This window comes from Parasteatoda tepidariorum, chromosome 2 (assembly GCF_982258835.1).
Source record: "Parasteatoda tepidariorum strain Cologne lab strain chromosome 2, Ptep-v5.0, whole genome shotgun sequence".
NCBI lineage: Eukaryota > Metazoa > Arthropoda > Arachnida > Araneae > Theridiidae > Parasteatoda > Parasteatoda tepidariorum.
In genome coordinates, this window is record NC_141756.1 from 97,477,078 (window position 1) to 97,500,089 (window position 23,012).

At 29.9% G+C, this 23,012-nt stretch overlaps 1 protein-coding gene across 3 annotated transcripts in view; it reads right to left on the reverse strand.

Moving 5' to 3' along the window:
- LOC107437450 (interference hedgehog) overlaps nt 1-23,012 on the reverse strand; it is an 86,768-nt gene that overhangs the window by 16,576 nt on the left and 47,180 nt on the right. For 2 of the 3 annotated variants that reach the window (XM_087157812.1, XM_087157813.1), the window contains exons 8-15: nt 22,044-22,193; nt 18,980-19,135; nt 17,487-17,621; nt 15,101-15,310; nt 12,828-13,003; nt 11,724-11,943; nt 9,974-10,087; nt 876-989 (exon numbers count right to left, since the gene is read on the reverse strand). In XM_087157812.1, the coding sequence (XP_087013938.1) occupies nt 876-989; nt 9,974-10,087; nt 11,724-11,943; nt 12,828-13,003; nt 15,101-15,310; nt 17,487-17,621; nt 18,980-19,135; nt 22,044-22,193 (1,275 nt within the window). The remainder of the gene's footprint in view (nt 1-875; nt 990-9,973; nt 10,088-11,723; nt 11,944-12,827; nt 13,004-15,100; nt 15,311-17,486; nt 17,622-18,979; nt 19,136-22,043; nt 22,194-23,012) is intronic. The other variant, XM_087157814.1, reaches the window with a different exon arrangement.

The window sequence follows — 23,012 nt, forward strand, 5'->3', positions numbered from 1 at the left end:
TCATAATTGCTTTTAAAGCTTCTTGTTTAAGACCAGTACTGTGACATTAGGTCACAGCCTAATTTTCTAAATATCCTGTTTTTTTTTAATCAAAATTCTAATTTCTTTCGACTTAATTTATAATTTTGTAATACATTTTTTTATTTCATCATCTTTCTTTAGCCCCTTAAGCGGTAGCGCAATTTGGACATTCTCCCCCTAAAATTCCTTACCAGCTCCTTGCAGAGCCCCTTTATTTCCAGAACATTCCACCCTTTTTCGTTTCTGAGAATTCGCACTGGTTGTCGGCATCTTTCATCTCCGCGTGTATGTTGTGTTTCGCAACCGTAACTGTTAACGTATAATCAATTTTTCGTCTCAACTCGTAATTTTTAGATAATTTAACTTTAACTTGCACAACATGGAATACGACTTCAACTTTAAGTTTTTGTATCATATAAAAAGGAAGAGCGCGAAAGACGAGATGCATTCAATATTTTGATGGTCAAATAATTTGCAGCCCTCCGCTTAACGGAGTTTTGATATTTTTGCTCCCACCTCCGTAAGGTGGAGAAGCTTTTTGGAAGAATGGCTTCCTTGCGCCATCTTTATTTGTTGTTTTGTTCTCTGTAACTAACTCATCAGCTGCCATGCCTCTTCTTTTTTGATGTGGAAGAAAAGTTTGCACATAAATAAAATTTTGAATTATGAACCAAATTGCAAAAAAAAAAAAGATCTTCAAAAGAAATATGAACGTTCTCCTCGATTTTTAGAAGAGAATCCCAGAGTCTGGGATGTGCTTCAACCGCTGTTATGTGCTGAGAAGGTCCTTGCTTTAGGTGGCTGCTCAATTTTCCACTAAAAGATGTACTGAGAATAATTTACTGCCAACTTACCGTCCTCTGGATTGCACGTGGAATTTTCTTTTCCCTGAATGTCTTGCCTTTTACCCACTACTCCACCATTGGACACTATGTTATTTTGCCAGTTTTCTTTCAACATGGACCCGCCTAAATAAAAAGAACTTTTGTTTTTTTTCTGAAGTGACTACCTTGTTGACTTATTTATTCATCTAAATTTACTAGAAGATAACTCCAGGTAAATACTTGTTTTCATCCCTGTTTCTCTTTTAGATCAATATATGGGTTATTGTGGTAATTATGCAATGTTATTTAATTCGGCCATATTTTCTTCTAAGTTCAGTTGTTATTTTATCTATATAACTTTTCATTTCGTTTTTTTTTTTTTTCTATACCCAACCGTAATAGGGCATCTGGTGCCGTTCCGCTTTTCGGTTGGTGTATATAGTTTTTAATTATATTTATTTTGACCAGTGAACGAGTAATATTTCAAATTAAATTTTTACTATGAGTAAAGTAAGATATTATTATTCAATGTTTAATACAATTAATTTCAATAAATTTCTTTAAGTTTGGAGTAGGAAATGAACTGTTTATTTCAATAGTTTTTGATATAATAGCCAAATAAACAATAATAAATTATGCAATGTAATCAAATTTTTTTAATAGACTTTATGTTTTGATTAGTATCTTGTTTTGGTTATTTACTAATTTGTTTCATGCAATAACCAAATAGATAATTTTTTAAGTTGAATAAATAATAATTATTTGTCATAATTTCTGTAATTGAATATTGCAATTGTTTTATAATAGTGATTAAAAATAACGATTTTGATTAGGATGATTAATATAAATATCTTTGATTAAATAATAAGTAGTAATTGGATAAGATTTGGTAAATAATTTTTCATATAACAATTTAAAAATAAGATTCCTTTTATTTTATAAAATTGATGTTTACATAAATTGTTTGAAAAAAAATTTTTTCACAGCAATTGGTTAAAATAAGAATCATTATTTAATATTTGGTAAATTTTATGTGAACTAAAATTTTGCTTCTTATGCTTTTGAAATAGGTCATATTTGATAAGTTAATTGATGAATTTTGTTGAAAGGTTATTGAATTGATTTTTTTAATATGAATTGCCAATGTCTTACTCTCCTATATTGATAAATTATTAGTGTTCTAATCTATTATACTACAATTACATATTTATGATTGATTGGTTTTTGAAAACTTTTGGGTATTTATTTGCACTTTGAAATAATTAATGACAATATTGTTTTTTTCTAATGGTTGATATTTCTTGTTTATGCAAGTATATCGTTATATGATTAACAGTAATTTGAAGGATAAAATAATTTTTTAATTGTGTTTTTCTTGATACTTAAGTTTATTATGTTTCAATGTTTACATTATTTTCATGAGGTTATCAAAAGGTTACAATTAGTAATAATACCTGTGTAATTGATACTATCATTAATTAATATTTTTCATTAGATGACCCCAATTCAAACCCGCAATAGAACTTATTCTAATCCAATAATTATGCCTGACAACGTAAATAACATAGAGGCCAATAGGCAAACCCCTAAATTCAATTTCAATAGTCCAGAATTTTCTGGAAATTCTCAGAACGTAGAGTGGTTCCTGAACCAAATTAAAGATCTAGTAAAATTAAATCAGTTTGATAATGCGGCTGCATTATACTTGTTAAAATCAAAATTGTCTGGGGCTGCTCTCACTTTTTTTCAGAATTCACCTGAATGTAGGGTGGTCACAAAGTTCGAGGATGCATGTCAGCTGCTTCAAAATTTTTTCAAACAAGAAGATTCTTCCTCGGCTGACTTGGCAAAATTTCAGGCAATCAGCCTTTTGCCCTCTGAAACTATCAAAAATCTAGAATATAGGATAGATTCTCTTGCCCATAAGGCATATAACTTTATTAATGACCAATCAGCTTTGTCTCGGATAAAAGCCATGCAGTTCTTATCTGCAATCCCTTTGCACCTTAAGGAGACTATTCTCATTGAGGGAATACAAGACTAGAGAGATGGTCAAAAGGGCCAATCATATCGTGACAATACAGCAATCGTTAGCTGGATCGGCTACTCCTTTAGTCGCAGCTCATGCGGTGACTCAGTGTGCTTCTGCTGCACCTGATCAGCTCACCTTAATTTCAAAACAACTCGAAATGCTGACAACTAGAATTGAGACTATGCAGTCTAATTGTAGTATATGTCAGAAATCCCACAGCACTAAATTATGTCCCCTTTTACTTCACCCTGTACAGAACCAGGATCGGGTTGGACATGAACAACCTCGCCCAACTCCAAACCTTCACTGTGTTTTCTGTAATAGGTCTGGGCATATCATGAGTGTGTGTCGAACGTATCTCAGACATTTAAGACAAAATTCAATTGGGCCATTGGCGATGCATTCTTTTCCGCCACAGTTCCCCATGGTTTCTCCCAGGTTCACTGCACCGCAGTATCCACCGCCACCGATTCCTAGTCAAAATGAACAATTTAGACCGAGGGTTAATAATACTAATTATAGAGGTAACAATCCTTTAAACTCTCGCAGGAGGCAGTAGGGGATGGCCCTGTCTTCTCATCCACCAAACCATCCAAAATTTTTGATATAAATGAGTTTATGTCAAAATCGATGCATAACTCAAATGTTACCATAAGGGAGTTTTTGACTAACTGTAACTATAAAGAAAATATTGAACACATAAATATTGTTTCACATGAAATTAATCTTCCTACAAATGCTTCTAGCTTTAAAAATGTTAATGTAAATTTTCTACTCGATAGTGGGTCGTCAGTCTCATTATTGACATTAGATACTTTCAATGCAATCAGGGCTCATAATAAAGTAAAATTCTTATCAAGAAAAGTCCAAATAAGAACAGTTAATTCTCAGCTTCAATTCTCGGCTTGTGCTGAAATTTCCTTTAAAATCCATAATAATTTTTTTTCGTCATCAATTTTTTATTGCAGATATTAAGAGTGATACTTTTCAGGGAATTCTAGGTTTTGATTTTCTAAGAACACATAATGTTCTTATTAACTTCCAAGAGGAGTCGGCGCAATTTAGTAATTTTTGTATTCCTTTAAATAATTTTGATAAGTTAGCTTCTAATCATACCAATAATGAACAGACTGATGTTGTTTTAAAAAATAAACTCACAATTGAGCCAGGCGAGACTGCCATTGCCCATTTAAGAATTAATTCTTTTGCTAATCAAACAAATAAAGAAGTGTATTTCACACCTACTTATAATTCAAAGATATTAATTCATCCTTCTATTAATGTTGTTGATAATAAGTCTTTTAATACAATAATCCAAAATAATTCTGATAACACTGTTCATTTAAATAAAGGCTTGAATATAGGTAATATTATTTGTAATTTTGTTGTCCAAAATAGTAATGATGGTAATAATGTAGATTTAAATGATTGTACTCATCTAGAACAGTGTAATTTAATTACTGCTTCTCAGGATATTTTAAATTTAAGAAAAGATGAACTAAAATCTACTGATTTTGATTTAGCACATTTAGACACTGATCAAAAATTAATTCTTCAAAACATTTTATTGGAGAATTTTGCTGCATTTTCTAAAACCATAAAAACTTTAGGATGTACTGATCGTGTGGTCCCCTCTTTGACATTGAAAAATGACAATGCAATAAAAACCTTACCATTTGAAATTCCATATGCTTTAAGGGATGACATTAAACAAGAATTAGATGAATTAGTGGAAGCCGGTATTATTCATAGGCATGTTAGCCATTGGGCTGCTCCACTAGTCTTAGTCAAAAAGAAAAACTCAGAAAATAGTCAGGGAAAACCTAAGTATCGTTTAGCTTTGGACTTAAGATTACTTAATGCAGTGGTAGAAAGCTCCACTTACCCTTTGCCTAAAATAAGCACTATAATTAATGAAATTTCTTATTATAAATTTTTCACTAAGTGTGATATTCGAGAAGCCTATAGGCAGGTTATGCTTCCTGAACACCTACAGGACATACTAACTTTTACTACTCCTTTTGGATCCTTCGCTAATAGACGACTTGTTTTTGGCCTCAAAACGGCAGCGAGTACTTTCCAGGCTTTAGTAGACCTAATTATTGAGGAATTAAATACTGTGGGTATTAAAGGTATCCATGCTTATCAAGATGATTTCCTAATCGGAGCAAATTCCTTTGAGGAAATGACTAATAGAATATCAGCGTTACTTAAAATTTTAACTAAATATAACTTAACTTTAGCTCCTAATAAATGTTCTTTCTTTAAAGATTCTGTTGAATATCTCGGTTTTGTAATTTCCCATAAGTGTATAACCCCTACTTCATCCAATATAGCCAAAATTACTTCATTTGCTACCCCTCGTAATGCCAAACAGGTTAAGAAGTTTATAGGTGTGTGTGGCTTTTATCGCCATTTAATTCCAAATTTCGCCCAATTAATTGCTGTTTTGACTAAAGTTGCTACTAAGCAATCTAAATTTAAATGGACTGACGAACAACAGCGGGCATTTGATGCATTACAGAATGCATTTTTTTCAAAACCTTTTGTTCAGTTACCCGATTTCAGTAAACCGTTTTTCCTAAATACTGATGCGAGCAAATTAGGCATTTCAGCAGTTTTGATGCAGGAGCATGAAGGATCTCTTCGCCCTGTCTCTTTTTTTAGTAAGGCTTTGTCCAAGTCTGAGAAAAACTATCCCGCCATCAAATTGGAGCTATATGCAATTTTTAAGGGTGTTACAGCATTTAAATCTTACCTCTATAATAGAAATTTTACAATTCTGAGTGATAGTAAACCCCTAAAACACTATCGCAAGGTTACATCACCTGCTGATATTATCACACGTTGGTTGCTTGCTTTAAGTGAATATACTTTTGAGTTTATACATATACCTGGTCATGAGAATGTGTTAGCCGACTGGTTTAGTCGTTCTCCTGATCCTAATTTTTGTCAACCTGCTTTAAATAGTAATGATTCTGAACTAATTTTACCTTTCACTGATATAAATGAAGACCATGTAATTCATGCCTTAACTAATAATGACTCCCCTCTTGAAATTTCTTTAGACACATTTAAATCGGAACAATGTAAAGATCAAAATATTCAGGAAATTATTTCTCTTTTAAACAATCCCACGTTAATTAATCAATCTAAGACTGAACATTTTCTTTTTAAATGATGGTATATTAATGTATGCCACTGAGGTTTTTCCTCATAAACACAGAATTGTAGTTCCAAATTCATTAAAATCTAAAGTGTTAAATATTTGTCATGTTTCCCATTCTGGTATTCAAAAGACGTATGAGCTTGTGTCAAAAAGATATTTTTGGAAAAGTTGTTACAGTGATACCTGTAATTATGTTAAGTCTTGTGAATTATGTATTAAACATAAACAGTCTGCGAGCAAGCCTGCTCCTTTAAAATCAATGTGGCTACCTCAGAGGCCTGGACAATTTGTCTCAATGGACATTGTAGGACCCATTAAGAATTGTGGATATATTTTAACTTTCATAGATCATTTCTCTAGACATTTAATTTTAAACCAACTAGTCAATTTAACCACTGAGACTGTTTCTAAACATTTAATGAATTATATTGCTCATTATGGTAGAATGTTATACCTATTAACAGATCTAGGCACTCAGTTTAAAGCTGAGGTTTTTGAATTAATCAATAAAAAGTTAGGCATAAAATTAGCCCATAGCAGTGCTGCTCATCCTCAAAGTAATGGAATGAGTGAACGCATTAATCAAGCTATTAAGTCTTCTGTTTTAACTTTACATGAGAAAGGTGTGTCATTTGCAACCAGCTTATTAATTCACCAAAATATATACAATGGTTCAATTCACTCTTCAACCAAATTCACCCCTAACTTACTTCATTTTGGTCGTAATTTGGCCTTAATTTTTGATTGTTTTGAAACTAGTGTTGAACCAATACATTTGGATAAATCTCACTATTTATTGGTGACCTTAAATGAGCTCAATATTGCATATGAAAATGCTTACCATAATTCTGAACGAGCTCAAGTCAAACAAAATTCGAGACAAGGTGCGAAAGCAAAATTAAGATCACTAAATATTGGTGATATTGTCTACTTAAAACATACTAATGTGTTTAAACCTAAATTTGATGGTCCGTTTACTATTTTGTCAAAATTTAATGATGTGGATTATGTAATCCAACTTTTGGACAATACGAAGGCACCTAAACTAACTGTTCATATAGACCGCTTACGTCTATGTCCTCATAGGAGGCAAAATTTGCTTTTTCATCCCTCTTTGGATACCTCCCCTAGTGTAATTGATAGTGATATCACTCTCCCTAAGGCTTGTCCTTACAATTTAAGAAGTAAATAATTTTTTTCTAATTAAATTTGTTTGAATGTAACATGGATATGTGTGATGGGTGTTATTTGGGTATCGGTGTATATGATGCTGGCCGTCATATCCGCGGAACATCGGGATCCTGTAGTACTTGTCAGGCAATACCAGTGATTTTTTGGTTAAATTTTTGGTAAAATTTTTTTGTGATATCCAGTTCTTGTAACTAATTTTGTCAATGGTTCTAACATTTTTTAATTGAATGAGGTATTCAAATTGTGATATGGTTTTGTATGGTGGATGATGAGCAGTGCCCTCCTTTTTGCGACTCTACAAACTTATAACTATGGGTTCGTGTTTGTGGTTGTTCATGTCTAACTGTTTGCAATTTTTTTAACAAATATTTCATGGTAATATTTGTTTTTTTAAATTACTTAAACACATAATTGTAATTAATTAATGATGTCTGAATTCGAATGCCAATTTTTTTTGTTTTTCGACCCTGTAGTTCTGTACAGTATAATTTTTTTTCCTTTTCTAGTATGTCATAAGTCACTCTTATTACATACAAATTTTTTTGGATTTTTGCAGAGTGTGAATTCTCTTTGCAAAAGTAAGGTACAAAAATACACCTCATTGTACATCTCAAGGTGTCACAACGTTTGTTATGATTTTTATTGTTTTGTGTTATGTTGTTTTATACAAATTGTTGATGCTGAGTTTGTTAATTGTATATTGTTCAGCAATTTTTTAGGTAATGCTTTTTGTAAGCAATGTGTCAAGGCCTTGTTTTTTTGTTTTGTTTTAGCAGTTTTTTTGGTCAAAGTTCTGTGAGTCAATTTGTTGTTTTTTTTAAGTGTTAAAATTCCTTGCAGTTTTTGTTAAGTTTAATGTTTTGCCTAGGCTTTTCCTGTTACAACTAGTAAATTTAATTGCAAATTTTTTTTAACTTTCTTCAAGTCTAAAATTAATAATTTTTATGCACTTATTGCTCTCACTAATGACTTTGATTTGTTTCAGGTATACATTTTGATGTGTACTAATTTTTTTTGTCGTTTTAACTCGGATTACTACTTATCAATCTTGTTTGATTGGTCTCAATTTTTTTTCTCAAAATTCACTTAATGGATTGATGTACAAAATGTTGTACAAAGTTTTTTTTTCGTTTAAGCTCGGAGTATTGTCAGTCTACAATGGTAGTCTGATTTTTCGTTTGTTTGCAATTTTTCAATTTTTTTTTCCTAATAATTTCCAGCAAACAAATCAATTTTTTTTCAATTCCTTCTTACAAGGAATAATTTGAGTTAATGTCCTTTACCTCAAAAATTGTTTTTCCACTATTACTAAGTGAGATTTTTTTGAATAATCAATTATCCATTTTACCTCCTTAATGTTATTTTCTTTGGAGAAGATTTTCTCAGTCTACTTCATGTAGCCTGAATTTTTTTATACGGGTGTTATTGCACTTATAGGCATTCACATGCATCAAGGCATATGTTGTTTAATTTATATTACATGTGTTGACGATTCGTTGTCAAAATGTTTGTTTTCATGTAGCGAACAATTAAGATTGTTTTGTGTTTTTCGTCCATTTATCAAACAATTGACATTGTTTTACCATTTCACTAATCAAGATGCAGCCATGTAAAGCTGCTTATATGTATGTGTCATTATGTGTTACTAGTTCTTTGTATGTCTTATGTTTGAGGCACAGCTTTTCTCATTTCAGACTCTTACTATCAAAAGTTTTGATATATAGATTGTTATGTAAACATCTGACTATTTGTAAGTGGAGTAGTGGTGAACTGGAGTTGCAGGCTGTTAGAACTTAATTTCATTTATAAAAATTTTTTTGGATTAATATCTTTTTTTGGCAAAAAAAAAAAAAAAAAAAAAAAATTTCTTCAAAATTTTTTTCTGCAGTGGGGGGTATAATGTGACATTAGGTCACAGCCTAATTTTCTAAATATCCTGTTTTTTTTTAATCAAAATTCTAATTTCTTTCGACTTAATTTATAATTTTGTAATACAATTTTTTATTTCATCATCTTTCTTTAGCCCCTTAAGCGGTAGCGCAATTTGGACATTCTCCCCCTAAAATTCCTTACCAGCTCCTTGCAGAGCCCCTTTATTTCCAGAACATTCCACCCTTTTTCGTTTCTGAGAATTCGCACTGGTAGTCGGCATCTTTCATCTCCGCGTGTATGTTGTGTTTCGCAACCGTAACTGTTAACGTATAATCAATTTTTCGTCTCAACTCGTAATTTTTAGATAATTTAACTTTAACTTGCACAACATGGAATACAACTTCAACTTTAAGTTTTTGTATCATATAAAAAGGAAGAGCGCGAAAGACGAGATGCATTCGATATTTTGATGGTCAAATAATTTGCAGCCCTCCGCTTAACGGAGTTTTGATATTTTTGCTCCCACCTCCGTAAGGTGGAGAAGCTTTTTGGAAGAATGGCTTCCTTGCGCCATCTTTATTTGTTGTTTTGTTCTCTGTAACTAACTCATCAGCTGCCATGCCTCTTCTTTTTTGATGTGGAAGAAAAGTTTGCACATAAATAAAATTTTGAATTATGAACCAAATTGCAAAAAAAAAAAAGATCTTCAAAAGAAATATGAACGTTCTCCTCGATTTTTAGAAGAGAATCCCAGAGTCTGGGATGTGCTTCAACCGCTGTTATGTGCTGAGAAGGTCCTTGCTTTAGGTGGCTGCTCAATTTTCCACTAAAAGATGTACTGAGAATAATTTACTGCCAACTTACCGTCCTCTGGATTGCACGTGGAATTTTCTTTTCCCTGAATGTCTTGCCTTTTACCCACTACTCCACCATTGGACACTATGTTATTTTGCCAGTTTTCTTTCAACATGGACCCGCCTAAATAAAAAGAACTTTTGTTTTTTTTCTGAAGTGACTACCTTGTTGACTTATTTATTCATCTAAATTTACTAGAAGATAACTCCAGGTAAATACTTGTTTTCATCCCTGTTTCTCTTTTAGATCAATATATGGGTTATTGTGGTAATTATGCAATGTTATTTAATTCGGCCATATTTTCTTCTAAGTTCAGTTGTTATTTTATCTATATAACTTTTCATTTCGTTTTTTTTTTTTTCTATACCCAACCGTAATAGGGCAAGTACGTAGTGTGTTTTTTTGTAAGTTTATTGCTGCAAAGCCCCTTTCAACCGCTGCAGTACTCCCAGACAGAGAAAACATCAATATATGAGCAGTATGTTGCTGTATTGTGGGTCATTTTGCTGCCGTGTAACTTACAAGACTCTTGTAAGATAACAAAAATTGAAAATGTATCATGAACATTAACGGGAAAATGGCCGTCCGCGCGGACGTCGGATTCGAGAAATTTGTTGTCCGCGGAGAATTTTTGACCGTCGAGGACGGGCGGACGGGCTGTTTTTCGAGCCCTGCAAGTTTCATAAAGCATTACTGGTTTTTTAAAAAAAGCTCTGTTGGGAACCACTATGATTTTTTCATGGAACCGTAGACAGAGCTCATTCTAGGCAGAAAAAAGGGCAGGGTGCATAAGTTTAAAAAAAGGGCATTATTATTCTAAAAAGGCAATAATTTCACGTTCTATTAAAAACACGAATTCGTTACAAGTTCTATTAAAAAATATTGTCAATTAGTAAAATAATTTTTTTTTTACTTAACTAAAAGTAGCAAAGCAATCATTAATTACTTATTTTCATTAATAAATTAACATATATATCGAGTTAATGAGCTAATTAGCTTAGTAATTTATTTAAAATGCATGCATATATTAATAAAATAATAAATGTATGTTTTTAAGTGTCTGTAGTTATGATTAAATAATTAAAATGATTAATAATAATTATGATTTAATGATAGTGGAAGTAACTGCAAACTTTCAAAGACAAGTGCAACAATGGGTTGTGATGGCTATTTTTCCTTTCTCATATAAATCTATGTATTGACAGCAATGACAAACTAAATAAAAAAGAGTTAAAAATAACAGTTCATGAAATCCATTGTAGAGTTTGGGGAAAAAAATAAAGAAGGGTTGAGGAAAGAAAGGGCAAAAAGTGTATGGAGTCTATTACATCAGGGCACTAATTTACTTCAGGGGCAACAGGGTGAATTCTTTTGACTAAAAGGGCAGCAGGGTGCTGCGCCCTGTTTACCCTGCCTAGAATGAGCTCTGCCGTAGAGTTCCACGGAACATCTTTTTGGAATGAACCGCTGCTTAAAATTGTTGGGCAATTATTGAATTGGTTCCATTAAACACGCATATTAGGTTCCATATCATCAATTTTAAATAATACCAACAGTTAAAAGTGTTTGTTATAATCAAATATCCCTGTTTACTTAGCCCACAAAGAGTGTTACGTAGTAGCTAAGCGATAATTAATACTAAGTTCGTTTACAACTTTAAGTTATATATTATTTATTAAAGAAAACTTTCATTCTGTTAAATAAATTTAGGTGAGAAGCATACAGTTTATTGCTAAATCTAAAAGTTTAAAAGACATACCCTTAGTTTTAGCAGTGAAGATATTTGAGAAATCAGAAGTGCCAGCACGATTAAAGCTTTGCATCTTTATGTCATATCCTGTGTCTGGCAAAAGATGAGATATTATGTGAGATCGAGTGTTAGAGCCCAGCACTGACACTTTCAAATATTTTCCAGCCATGTGTGTCGCCCGATAATGTATGAAGAAACCATCAGTCTGAATAGAATCCACTTCCTGATACTAAAATGTATAGATTTATTATGAACAATATAGAAAAAAACTGTTTATACCTAATAGAAAAGTTTTTCTAAGAAATTGTTGAGAATATAAACTATTACAATGCTTAAATGATTTTAGATCAAAAAAGAGATTAAATAAAAAAGAAATTAACTTATAATATTTGGTTATATGTACTGTCCAATATTGAGCATGAAGGATGCTTAATCCCTCATCAGAGTAAAATCCCCGAGAGAATTCTGATTTACAAGGTACACACACAACTGAGGGACCTGGCCAGGCCTTTGCTGGTCTGATTATTAAATATTAAAATTACAATACAAAATATGGCAACAGATCAACGATAATCACTAAATGCAAAAAAAAATTTGGAGTTTAAACTGACAAATAATAGTATATATAAATAAAAAATTAAGTATGATAATATATTTATTTACCTATAAATTAACAACTTGATAACTTTGCAGAAAAAGTAAGCATTCAGACCATAAAAATTTAATTACCTAGCTCTACAGATTATTTGATAACCAAAATATTTTGAAGTAAAAAAAAAAAATATTTTAATCAAATAGTCATCTAAAGGAGCTGAATACCAAGTAATAGACTGAAGATTCAGTGCATCTTTGATTTATATAAGCTAATTGGTTTCACTATTATCAGCACATTGAAAAGAGGCAGAAAAAAAGCCCATCCTGACTTTAAAAAAAACAAGTGCCAAGTTTCAATTAATTGAAAAATGCAAAATTATACAAATGATAAAACATTTAATTTAAAACAATAAAGAAAAATACTGGGCTTCAGCACAGGAAGGAATAAATGCATAATTGATCAAACAAATGCATAAGAAATAAAATACTCAGATAGTAATTGCATTCAATATATCATACCTCCCATTGCAATGTAATAGCAGATTGACTAACTGCTTCAGCATAGGTAATAATAGGTATAACACAGGGTTTTTCCATTGGAGTGTCCTTCACTAAAACAAACTTATCAGATATCGGTCCATCTCTGTTGTCGCTGTTAGAATAGACTGCAGCTATACGAAAACGATAAGCTCCGCCTGTAATATGGAAACAAGAATGTCATATGGAAGTAACTTTGAAGAACTGTTAAATTATAATTACAACCAGAAGGAAAATTAAGATAACAATACTTAAGAATTTTATTGGATTAAAGCTTTCAAAACTTGAATTTGAAAAGACAGAGAATAAAATTTGACTTAATGTTGGAAGGTTGATTTTTAATTTATTTTTAAAATAATTTTGTTTTCTTGAGAGTAGGCTCATAACATTTAAGGATATTTTTTCGTTCTTTTAATATAGGCAAAGAAACATTCAGGGAATTTTCATACTTGCACTCAACATACTCTGAACTTTCCTACACACAAAAAGGCAGCGATGTTTGCAAGTTACAACAGGTTTGCGAATATAGATTACGAAATTTTAAACATACTTACTAAATCAAATATATAATCAGGGGTCTGTCCAGATATTTTGTGAAAGGTCCTGTTTTTGTAAAATTGTGAAAAAACTATTCATAATTTGTGAATATAAAATAAGCATTAAGTCACATTCTTTCAACCAGGATCCTTCTATTGTGAATTTGTGCAAATAGGGTCCTGCTATTGCAAAAATTGCTAAAAACCTTTTCAAGAAGTTTTGAAATTGTAAATAGATACAAGATTCTGCTCAACAATTGCTGCTACTATATTAGAGATGCAACATACAAATATTTGGTATTTAGCCTATACTGCTCAACACGGAATATTCATTTAGAATGAATAATGGAAACAAAATCACTCACATTTTTAATAATTTCAATTGACAGATTTTAAATAACACAACTTAGTAATGTATCACTTTTAATGTGTTACGCATTAAGTAAACTTAAACAATTCTTAAATTTATAATATTTTATTTAACAAATTGCCAGAAATTAATTTTTATTTACATAATATTCTAGTAATTGATTTTATGAATAAATATAATTTGATAAATTACTTATTTACAAAAAAATTATGATTTAATATTAATAAGAATGCACACACAATGTTAGTAATGGTAGAAATATTTTCTTACAATACTACATTTGGAATTTAAACTTAGGCAAACTTAGTTTGTCTCGAACAGTCCCCCCCCCCCCCCGGGAAGGCTTTATTCGATTAACAAAACAATAATGATGATAAACAAATTTGTGAAGGGTCCGTTTTTATGAAAAGATATTTTGTGAAGGGTCCGTTTTTATGAAAAGATATTTTGTGAAAGGTCCATTAACAGACCCAAATTTCCTCTAAACAGACCCCTGATGATACTAATTTTATTTTTATACAGTACAAAAGAAGTACTTAATTTTAGTTTGAACTGTCTCTTTGTTTTGTTATTGTTTTTTTAAGTAAGGCTCATGGCTCCCGAAAACATTGTCACCTTTAAAAAGAAATTTATTTAAAGATAAAAGAGTTAATATTTGATTAAGTTATAGCAAGTTAACTATAGCGCTTCGATAGATTATTCATGTACATTAATCATTAATTCATTTTTTTTTGTTATATTGAGATATTGTATTACAATAAGGAATATTTAGTAAACAATATTAATTCCATAATCCAATGATAAAAATTGTCTGGGTCAGCGAGATCCAAAAAATTATGAAGGAAAATTCTCTTTGAAATCATGAGCCTCCCCCATAAATTTTGCAATTGCTCAGGGTTGCCACTCAAATCAGGAAAAAAAGTTCTCTGTGTTTTTCCTGTATATATTATTCACAATATATTAAGGGGAAACAGTAAGTCTCAGTGCAAATGTGAGCTTTATTAGTATAACTAATACTAGTTCTAATAGCTGGAAAAAATTAGAAAAATAAAGAACAGTTCAACATACATAAAAAAAAAATAATAATAATACAGCAAATGAAATAGCATAGTGTAGCTGAACTATCTGTAAATAATCCATAATTTGCACTTTGAGAGTTTATAAGGAAAAATTCAAAATTGCCTGCATTTTTCGTTATTATAGATAATTTTTTAATACACTGTATTCTCCAGGTTTTCCCAATTCTCCCTGTTCTATTACATTTCAAATTTAACCTCAGAAAGTGCAAAAAATATAACAAAAATTAAAAGTTTTAAGGAGTGAACATTGAAATTAAATGAGATCCTTACCAGTTTTAAGATTAACAACAGCATAAGAGTGTATATGAGCAGCAATATCTTCATCAATCGTCATCCAATTTGTTTTACGACGTCCAACCTCCTTGTATTGCAGTTTATAAAAATTTATAGGAAGTCCTCCATCAGCAGCTGTCCATCTTACCATCACAGATGTATTTGACAATCGATTTATTTCAGGTTTAGATGGGGGGATCAACTTTACTGCATTAGAAAATAGAGAAATGACTATGCTTTAATTACAAGGAATACAATAAAAAAAATTCAATAAATATAAAGCCAATATTGGGAAAAATTAAAGGTCCTTCCTACAACGAAGTTTTACTATACTGAAATTTTTAAATCAAATTTGAAATAACATTCAAAATAAATTCTATAAAACAAAGAGGTTGACTTTCAATAAGAAGATATTTTCAGACATAAATATTTTCAATGAAACAAAAATACAAATAAAATAAGGATAGTTTTAAGTTGCATTTTATTTGATTAAACATTAATTAATAATAATAAATATGATAAATAATAATTTTAAGAATAAATAAATAATTATTTATGTTCAAAATAAATTTTTTTATAATAAATGCTGATCCGAAAATGAGGAGACTTTGTAACCCGGATCAATTCTCTGACATTTTTATGAAACCCGGATCTTAGGCCATTGGACTTTTCCTATTGAAAACATGGTCTAGAGCAGTAGCAGTATTTTTCTAACTTATGATTAGGGCTGCAGGTTTGTCGCGGCGCGAATTTTCGCGAAATTGTCATCTTTTTTCCTAAAATCCGTGAATTTTTCAATATGTCTTGACTTGCTCGAAAATTGCTTAAAATTTGAATTTTTTTCTTCCATTTTTTATTTATTATTTTTATTAAACAGAATTTTTTATTTTCCTGAAACTTAAATTGAACATGTAAAATTGATTAGATATTTAGGGGAGTGAATCAATAGCGAAATGACATGAAAATAGATAAGAGATAATCACAATCTTGTCAACTAAGGTGGTTTTTCTACACTTAGGGAGGGTAATTACCTTCCTGAAGTCAGTAAGAGTACAAAAGAAATTGGAATCACAAAAGAAGGAAAATGTTATAAATCAAATCTTTGACAGAAAAATTGTTATACATGCTATTGCACCTGGCAATGAAATTTCTACTGCCTTTCTACATATCCAGTTAATTTTTCCTAGGCGGCTTCTTCTGATTTCTTAAATATGGATCAGTTTCTTAGATGAGGGGGGGAGGACTAGTAGTTAGTAGGGACTTGTAACTAGTAGTTTGAATGTAGAATGTTTGAGTTTTCACAGCAATTACTTCTTACAAAGCAACGGTCAAGGAATTGCACGTTGGTGAAGGAAAATCGATCGAGTTTTGGAAATCAAAGACCGAACGCTCCAAAATGGGCAAAAGTGGCAATTCGAAGTTTGTTGGTTCCTAAAAACAGCGTTGATGCAGAAATATTGTTTTCTAAGTATAAAACCTTTTGAGATACTTTAACAACACAAAACAGGTTTTAAATTCATAAACACTATACATAATTTAAAAAAAAATTATACATCTTTATTTTGTTAACTATTATCTACTATTTATTTTATAAACATAAAAGAAATCTGCATGGAAAGCTACATACATTTTCAACCAAACAAAAAGCTAAATTTATGTATAAAATTACAGCTACATTTATTATAAAAGTAATTTTAAACATTCTTACCCCATGCGCTCTTAAGTTTAATTGTTACTGATAAAATCCATTTTGTCTGAGTTTTTCATTTGAAATGCAAACAAAAAGGGAAAGAGATTTTACTGCTTTTTTCTAAAAATTAAGTGGCTGCGAAAATCAATTCAAGGTAATTTCCCAAATAAAATGCATTAACATGTTTAAAATGTTCTGAATTATTTTGGGAGATAAGGAAAGTGGATATTAAAGAAAAATTCATTAAATACAAAATTCATGACGCTATTTGGAAGTTATTTTATGAAGAAATTTCTAAAATTTACTAGGTTCCTCAAAAAAATTGCAAAATAGAGAAATTCGCCAAAGGGAAGTCCGTTAAATCCAACAGTATAATAATTTTGATCCATAATAAAAATATTAACTAATGCTAATAATACATACTAATAGTTTCAGTGATAAGTTACATTTTAAAATTATTTAGAAGAATGTTAAAAGCACAATTTCCTTGTAAGCAATAAGGTGTACATTTTTTATGTTTAAATTATTGCCTAATATTACGGCTGAGTCTTAGTATGAAAAATAAGATCATTTGATCAAAAGTTAGTAATTAATAGTTAGTAATTAAAAGTTAGTAATTAATAGTTAACATACTAATTGAAAAATTATTTTGTGCAAAAACAAAAATAACAGAAATAGTTATTCTTCATTTACCTCCTTTAAAATGTTTCTTTTTGTGGTGTCTTTTTCCAATATCAGAATTGTGATCTTTGGATCTTTTGGAATCATCAGAATTTTGATCATCAAACCTTTCCCTATCAGAATGATATGGATTCCTGGTTTCCCTATCTATATTAAAATGATATAATAGTAAATGTTATGTTTTTATCGTATACATATTTACTATTACCTACATAAACCATTTTAAATAAAGCCTCGGTTAACAAAACAGCAAATTAACTATTTAAACAAAGTATTAACGATACATTTATGAAACAGAAATTCAACAATACACGAAGGTTTCTTAAATAACACAAATTTTAAAATAACAAGGCAGTAAGAACGCGATATAAAACAAAATACCTCTATTTACTCTTTTAACTCTATTTGCACTCGTTTTCATATTTTGTAATCTGGCAATCTTATTACGAAAATATTTTTATTCTTTCTAGAAAGATTTTGGCATACGTAAGTTCATTTGAATTCGTTACTCGCTTTATAGATTTCGTTTTTTATTTATTTTTTTTTTACATTTCATTATCTGTTTTTTAGTAATATATTTATTAATTAATGTGTTCTATTTTGCTACAATTTTCTTAGTGCTCCTTACATTATTATATTGATATATTTTGCTTTGGCTATATTGATACAATATTAGAAAGCACTCTTTTTTGCAGATATAATCGTGTGAGCTGATGAAGAGATTACATCTTATCAAATTTTTGTTTTCCGACAATTTAATATACATATAGATAATTTTTTTAAATATTTTATTTGAATAATTTTTCTTCTTCTCTTTTTATTTATCTTTATTATTTTCCATTGTTTTCTCGATTCTTAAGAACAAAGTACTTTATATCATCTAAACTTAAGCTTACTGAAATCTTTAAAAACTTTTATTAATTTACATTTTTCTAAAAATTGGAACGAGTGTAAATGACACCAAGACTTATTTTAAAAAATTACTAGAACTCCTTAAATTTCTTTTAACTGAGTTGTAAGGTTTTGAAGTCTGAAAATACAACATTCATAAATTGATCATATTCACACACATTCATAAATTATGGTATTGTAGAATTATTAAGTATTTGATAGCATTGCTATATTTTTTTTAACTTATTTTTATTTGAATGTTTTACCCAACTAATGGGAATTAGGCATAGTATTTATTCTCTTCTCTTCGTCAGCAAATTTTAACTTCACCAGCTTAATTTAAGTTGAAATCTACAAGAGAGGAAACTAAATTGCTTAGCATATTAAATTCGATTCAAATTAAAAAGTTTGCAAGTAAATTCATGATGTTTTTTTACTCTGTCATGTTTTGAAAAATAAAAACCCATTATATTAAAGTTATGTTTCAGGCAATACTATAATTTAATGTTGTGGTAGTACATTAAAAATGACATCTCAGTAATAACACTCAAGAAAAATAACAGTTACAAATAAAATAAATTAAAACCTGTAAATAATTCTTTTCATATACATACCTTCCTCCTCATCATCATAACCAAAATCAAGGGATACATTTCCCGATGTAACTGTAACAGTTGCTGATGCCATAGCAGTTCCTAGACTATTGGTGGCCATGCATTGGTATATACCAGCATGTTTTTGATGGACATTCTGTATTATTAACTGAGCTCCTGCAATCAGTATTGAATTGAATAAGTTAAATGTGGTAACACAATAAAGTATGGGGCACTATAAAGTTAACATTTTTATGTCTAAGGGTTACTTATATTCAGTTTGGTAATTTAATAGTTTCTGAAATTTCTATAATACAAAGAAATAACTTATTGCCAACATAAAAATTAAAATTTTCATTGAATGCACTCTCATAGCTACAAACATGGATGGGAAAAATCCAGTAGACTTTATGAAATAATGTAAGTTTCAAGATAATTGTTGCAAAATGTACTGAATAGGACTCAGAGGATTTGAAGGATTTTTATAGTCAATAAAATAGAAAAACTGCAATATTGTTGCAGTAATATTGCACTTTTGCAGTACAAGTACATTAAATGAACTTGAAATGTTATGTACCATGTTTACTCGTAATTTAAAATAGTGCATGGCATTTAATTCATTAGAGATAGTTAAAAGATTCCTTAATTAATTTAAAAAGGGAGTTCTGAATAAAAATAAACTCAATATTTCAAACAAAAAAAGTATCAAACTGATTTTTATAACTTCATTATGTATTAGTAATACTTATTTAAATATTCAAGCAAGCTACAATCTGTGCAAAAATTCTAAATTTTAGGGAATTTTCAAAAATGTACAAAAACCAGGAGAATTTTTATTAAACCAGTAGACAAGGAGAAACAAGTGAGTTGGCAGCTATGTACTCTACAGAACAATTTGAAATTATGCATCATCATATTGTTACAAGATCTGCATAAAATAATGTACATACAGGGTATCTGCTACATTTTAGATTTTCAAATTCATGACTTTCCATGACTAATTCCTAGAATTTTTCATGACTTAACTAACAAGGGAAACTAGGGAAGTGTGACTCGCCAATTTTGAAATTAACTAGTGGGATGTATGCCTTATGAGGAATAATTTTAAGGGGCAACATTCGTTTCGGCCCATAGAAGGTCCTGTGAGAGATAAAAAATAATTCAATATATAGAAAAATCGGTATTTTATTACTTCAATGCAGACTATTAGTTATTGTAATTGTCTCATACTCCAATTAATTTTGTGGTACTTTCACGTACTATATAATGCATATTTATTGTCAAAATTGATTTCGAAAATTTTATATATCTGTAGTTTTTCAAAAAAACCTGTTAGGTTAATTTTAAAAAAAAAATTTACATCAAATTTTTTTAATTTTTTTTTTCAAAAAACTTTCCTAATTAATTGGGAGTATGTAATTGCAAATCAATTAATTAATAAATTATAACTAACAATTAATTAATAATTAATTAATTAATTAATAATTAATTAACAATTAATTAATAAATCATTAATTAACAATTAATTAATATTTAATTAGCAATTATTTAATAATTAATTAATAATTAATTTTCTGATTAATTTATTAATTAGCAAATTAATTAATTATCCAATTAATTGGATTATGAGACAATTACAATAACTAATAGTCTGCAAATAAAATACCGATTTTTCTATATATTGAATTATTTTTTATCTCTCACAGGACCTTATATGGGCCGAAACGAATGTTGCCGCCTAAAATTATTCCGCATAAGGCATACATCCCACTAGTTTATTTCAAAATTGGCGAGTCACACTTCCCTAGTTTCCCTTGTAAGTTACTATTTTCTCTAACAAATACACAAGAAATTTAAAAACGCATTATAATAACATAAATTGAAATGATAGGTATAACCAAAACTGTTATACTCTGCATCCTCATATTTAAAGATTTTAAATTAAAAAAAACAGAGTAAAGAAAGAGCTGAAGCAATAAAATAGCTGGAAAAAAAATACAAAAGCAAATAACTTTTTTCTGTAGAATTATATTCCAAAGATACTTTTCTTGTTCATCCGAAAGGAAAGAAATACTCCTGATTTTTATGTTCTCATTTCGAAATAAAAAAAATTTGCCAATGACTGGCTTGCTTCAGCTAGAATTTTAAATTGATAAAATAAAAATACAGTACAGAACCTTTTATCCGGAAATCAGAAAACCGGAATGAAATTCGATAAATTTTCCTGCCATTTAAAAAAAATGAAATTTATTTTTTTTCCTTATAAGATTTTAGGATTTTTCTTTCTTTTTTAAAAGATGTTTACCTTACCATCATTTTAGAAATAATCATTAGTGTATTACTTTATTGTTTTTTCTTTTTTTTAAGATTATTTCTAAATATTTTTTCTTTTTTTTTAGTTGGGTTTGACAATAAAAAAATGGCTTTCTGTAGCGATTCCGAAAACCGGAAAAATCAGTTATCCGGAATAGCGATGGTCCTGATCGTTCCGGATAATCGGTTCCCTACTGTAATAACAAAAATTCTGAAATCACAGAAGTTTAAAAGATAATTTGCTCTAGAAATAATGCTTTTTTTTCTCCATTCTTTGAAAGAACATGATGAAAGCATTTTATATTTTAATAAAATATGACTGTAAGTGAGGATTTTATTACAAATTCAGATATTCGGAGCACCATGAAATGGGGTGGAGTATTTTTAAATTCCATTTTAAAAATTAGATTTTTCAGCTACCTAAATCCATGACTTTCCATGATTTTCTTCAATAAATAGTTAAAATCATGACATTTCACGACAAATTTTGTTCAATACCAAAATTCATGACATTCCATGATTTTTCATGACTTTACAGGTGCGCGGATACCCTGTACACAAAAAAAAAAGTGGACACCATGAATAACTTTTGATCAAATGATCTTATTTTTACATACTAAGACTCAACCATAATATTAGGCAATAATTTAAACATAAAAAATTTACACTTTATTGCTTACAAGGAAATTGTGCTTTTAACATTCTTCTAAATAATTTTAAAATGTAACTTATCACTGAAATGCTCTCCCTTCATATATAGAGAAAAACAAACCTTTTCTATTTTTTGAGTCTGTCATTTCTCTTCCATTGTGAACCCACTTCAGAGAAGGTTTGGGATGACCTCTATTTAGGCAGTGTAAAGTGAAGTTGTGGCCCACTTCAACAACAACATCATTTGGTGCTCTTGAAATCTGGGGTGTTTCTAAACAAAGGTAAAATTAAAACACTATTAACTATTTAAATTCTGTTTTTAGAGAAATAATTTTACCAACAAAGAAGTCTTTTTTGGAAGCATCAATAACAATAACAATAAAAAAAATTTATTCTAGGGTTGCCACTCTAATGTGGACAAAAAAATTCCCCGTACATATTATACATAATATATTAAGAGGTAACACACCATTACATGCGATTAAAATGGGTAAGCAATTAAGGGTAAAAGGATTAGTGGGATTATTTTAATTAGTGGGATTATTAAGTAATATAAAATCAGGGATAATTTAACATTATCAGTATAGGCAATTTTCATGGACAGGTAGAAAATGACGTAGGAGGCAGGATTACATACGAGATGAACAACATAAAACCGGGGTTCTACATTTTTCCTTGCATTTTATGCTTGACTGTAGATTTGATTCTTAGGGTGATAACCCTATCCTAGTTTTCCAAGAATACTATACATTTTTTATTCACCTTTAGACTTGAATTACTTAGACAGGGTACGTAGCCAAATCTCTCAACAAAAAATAAGCACCTTTAAAGTACTTTTTAAGCACTCTATGCATTAACAAAATGCAAAACAATTTTTAAAGACTTTACATGATCACAATAAAATAATTAGTTTCTGACTAAGAACGATTTTCTTCATTATATTAGCCACCATAAAATGATCAAGAGATTTTTTGGTTTGATTCCAGAGGGTGGAAAATGAAGCCTGAAATTGAGAATATCTTGTAAAATAAAGCAGAGTTGCACATGAGAGTGCAATAATCTCACCGGCACCAGCTCAGCAGACGCACAT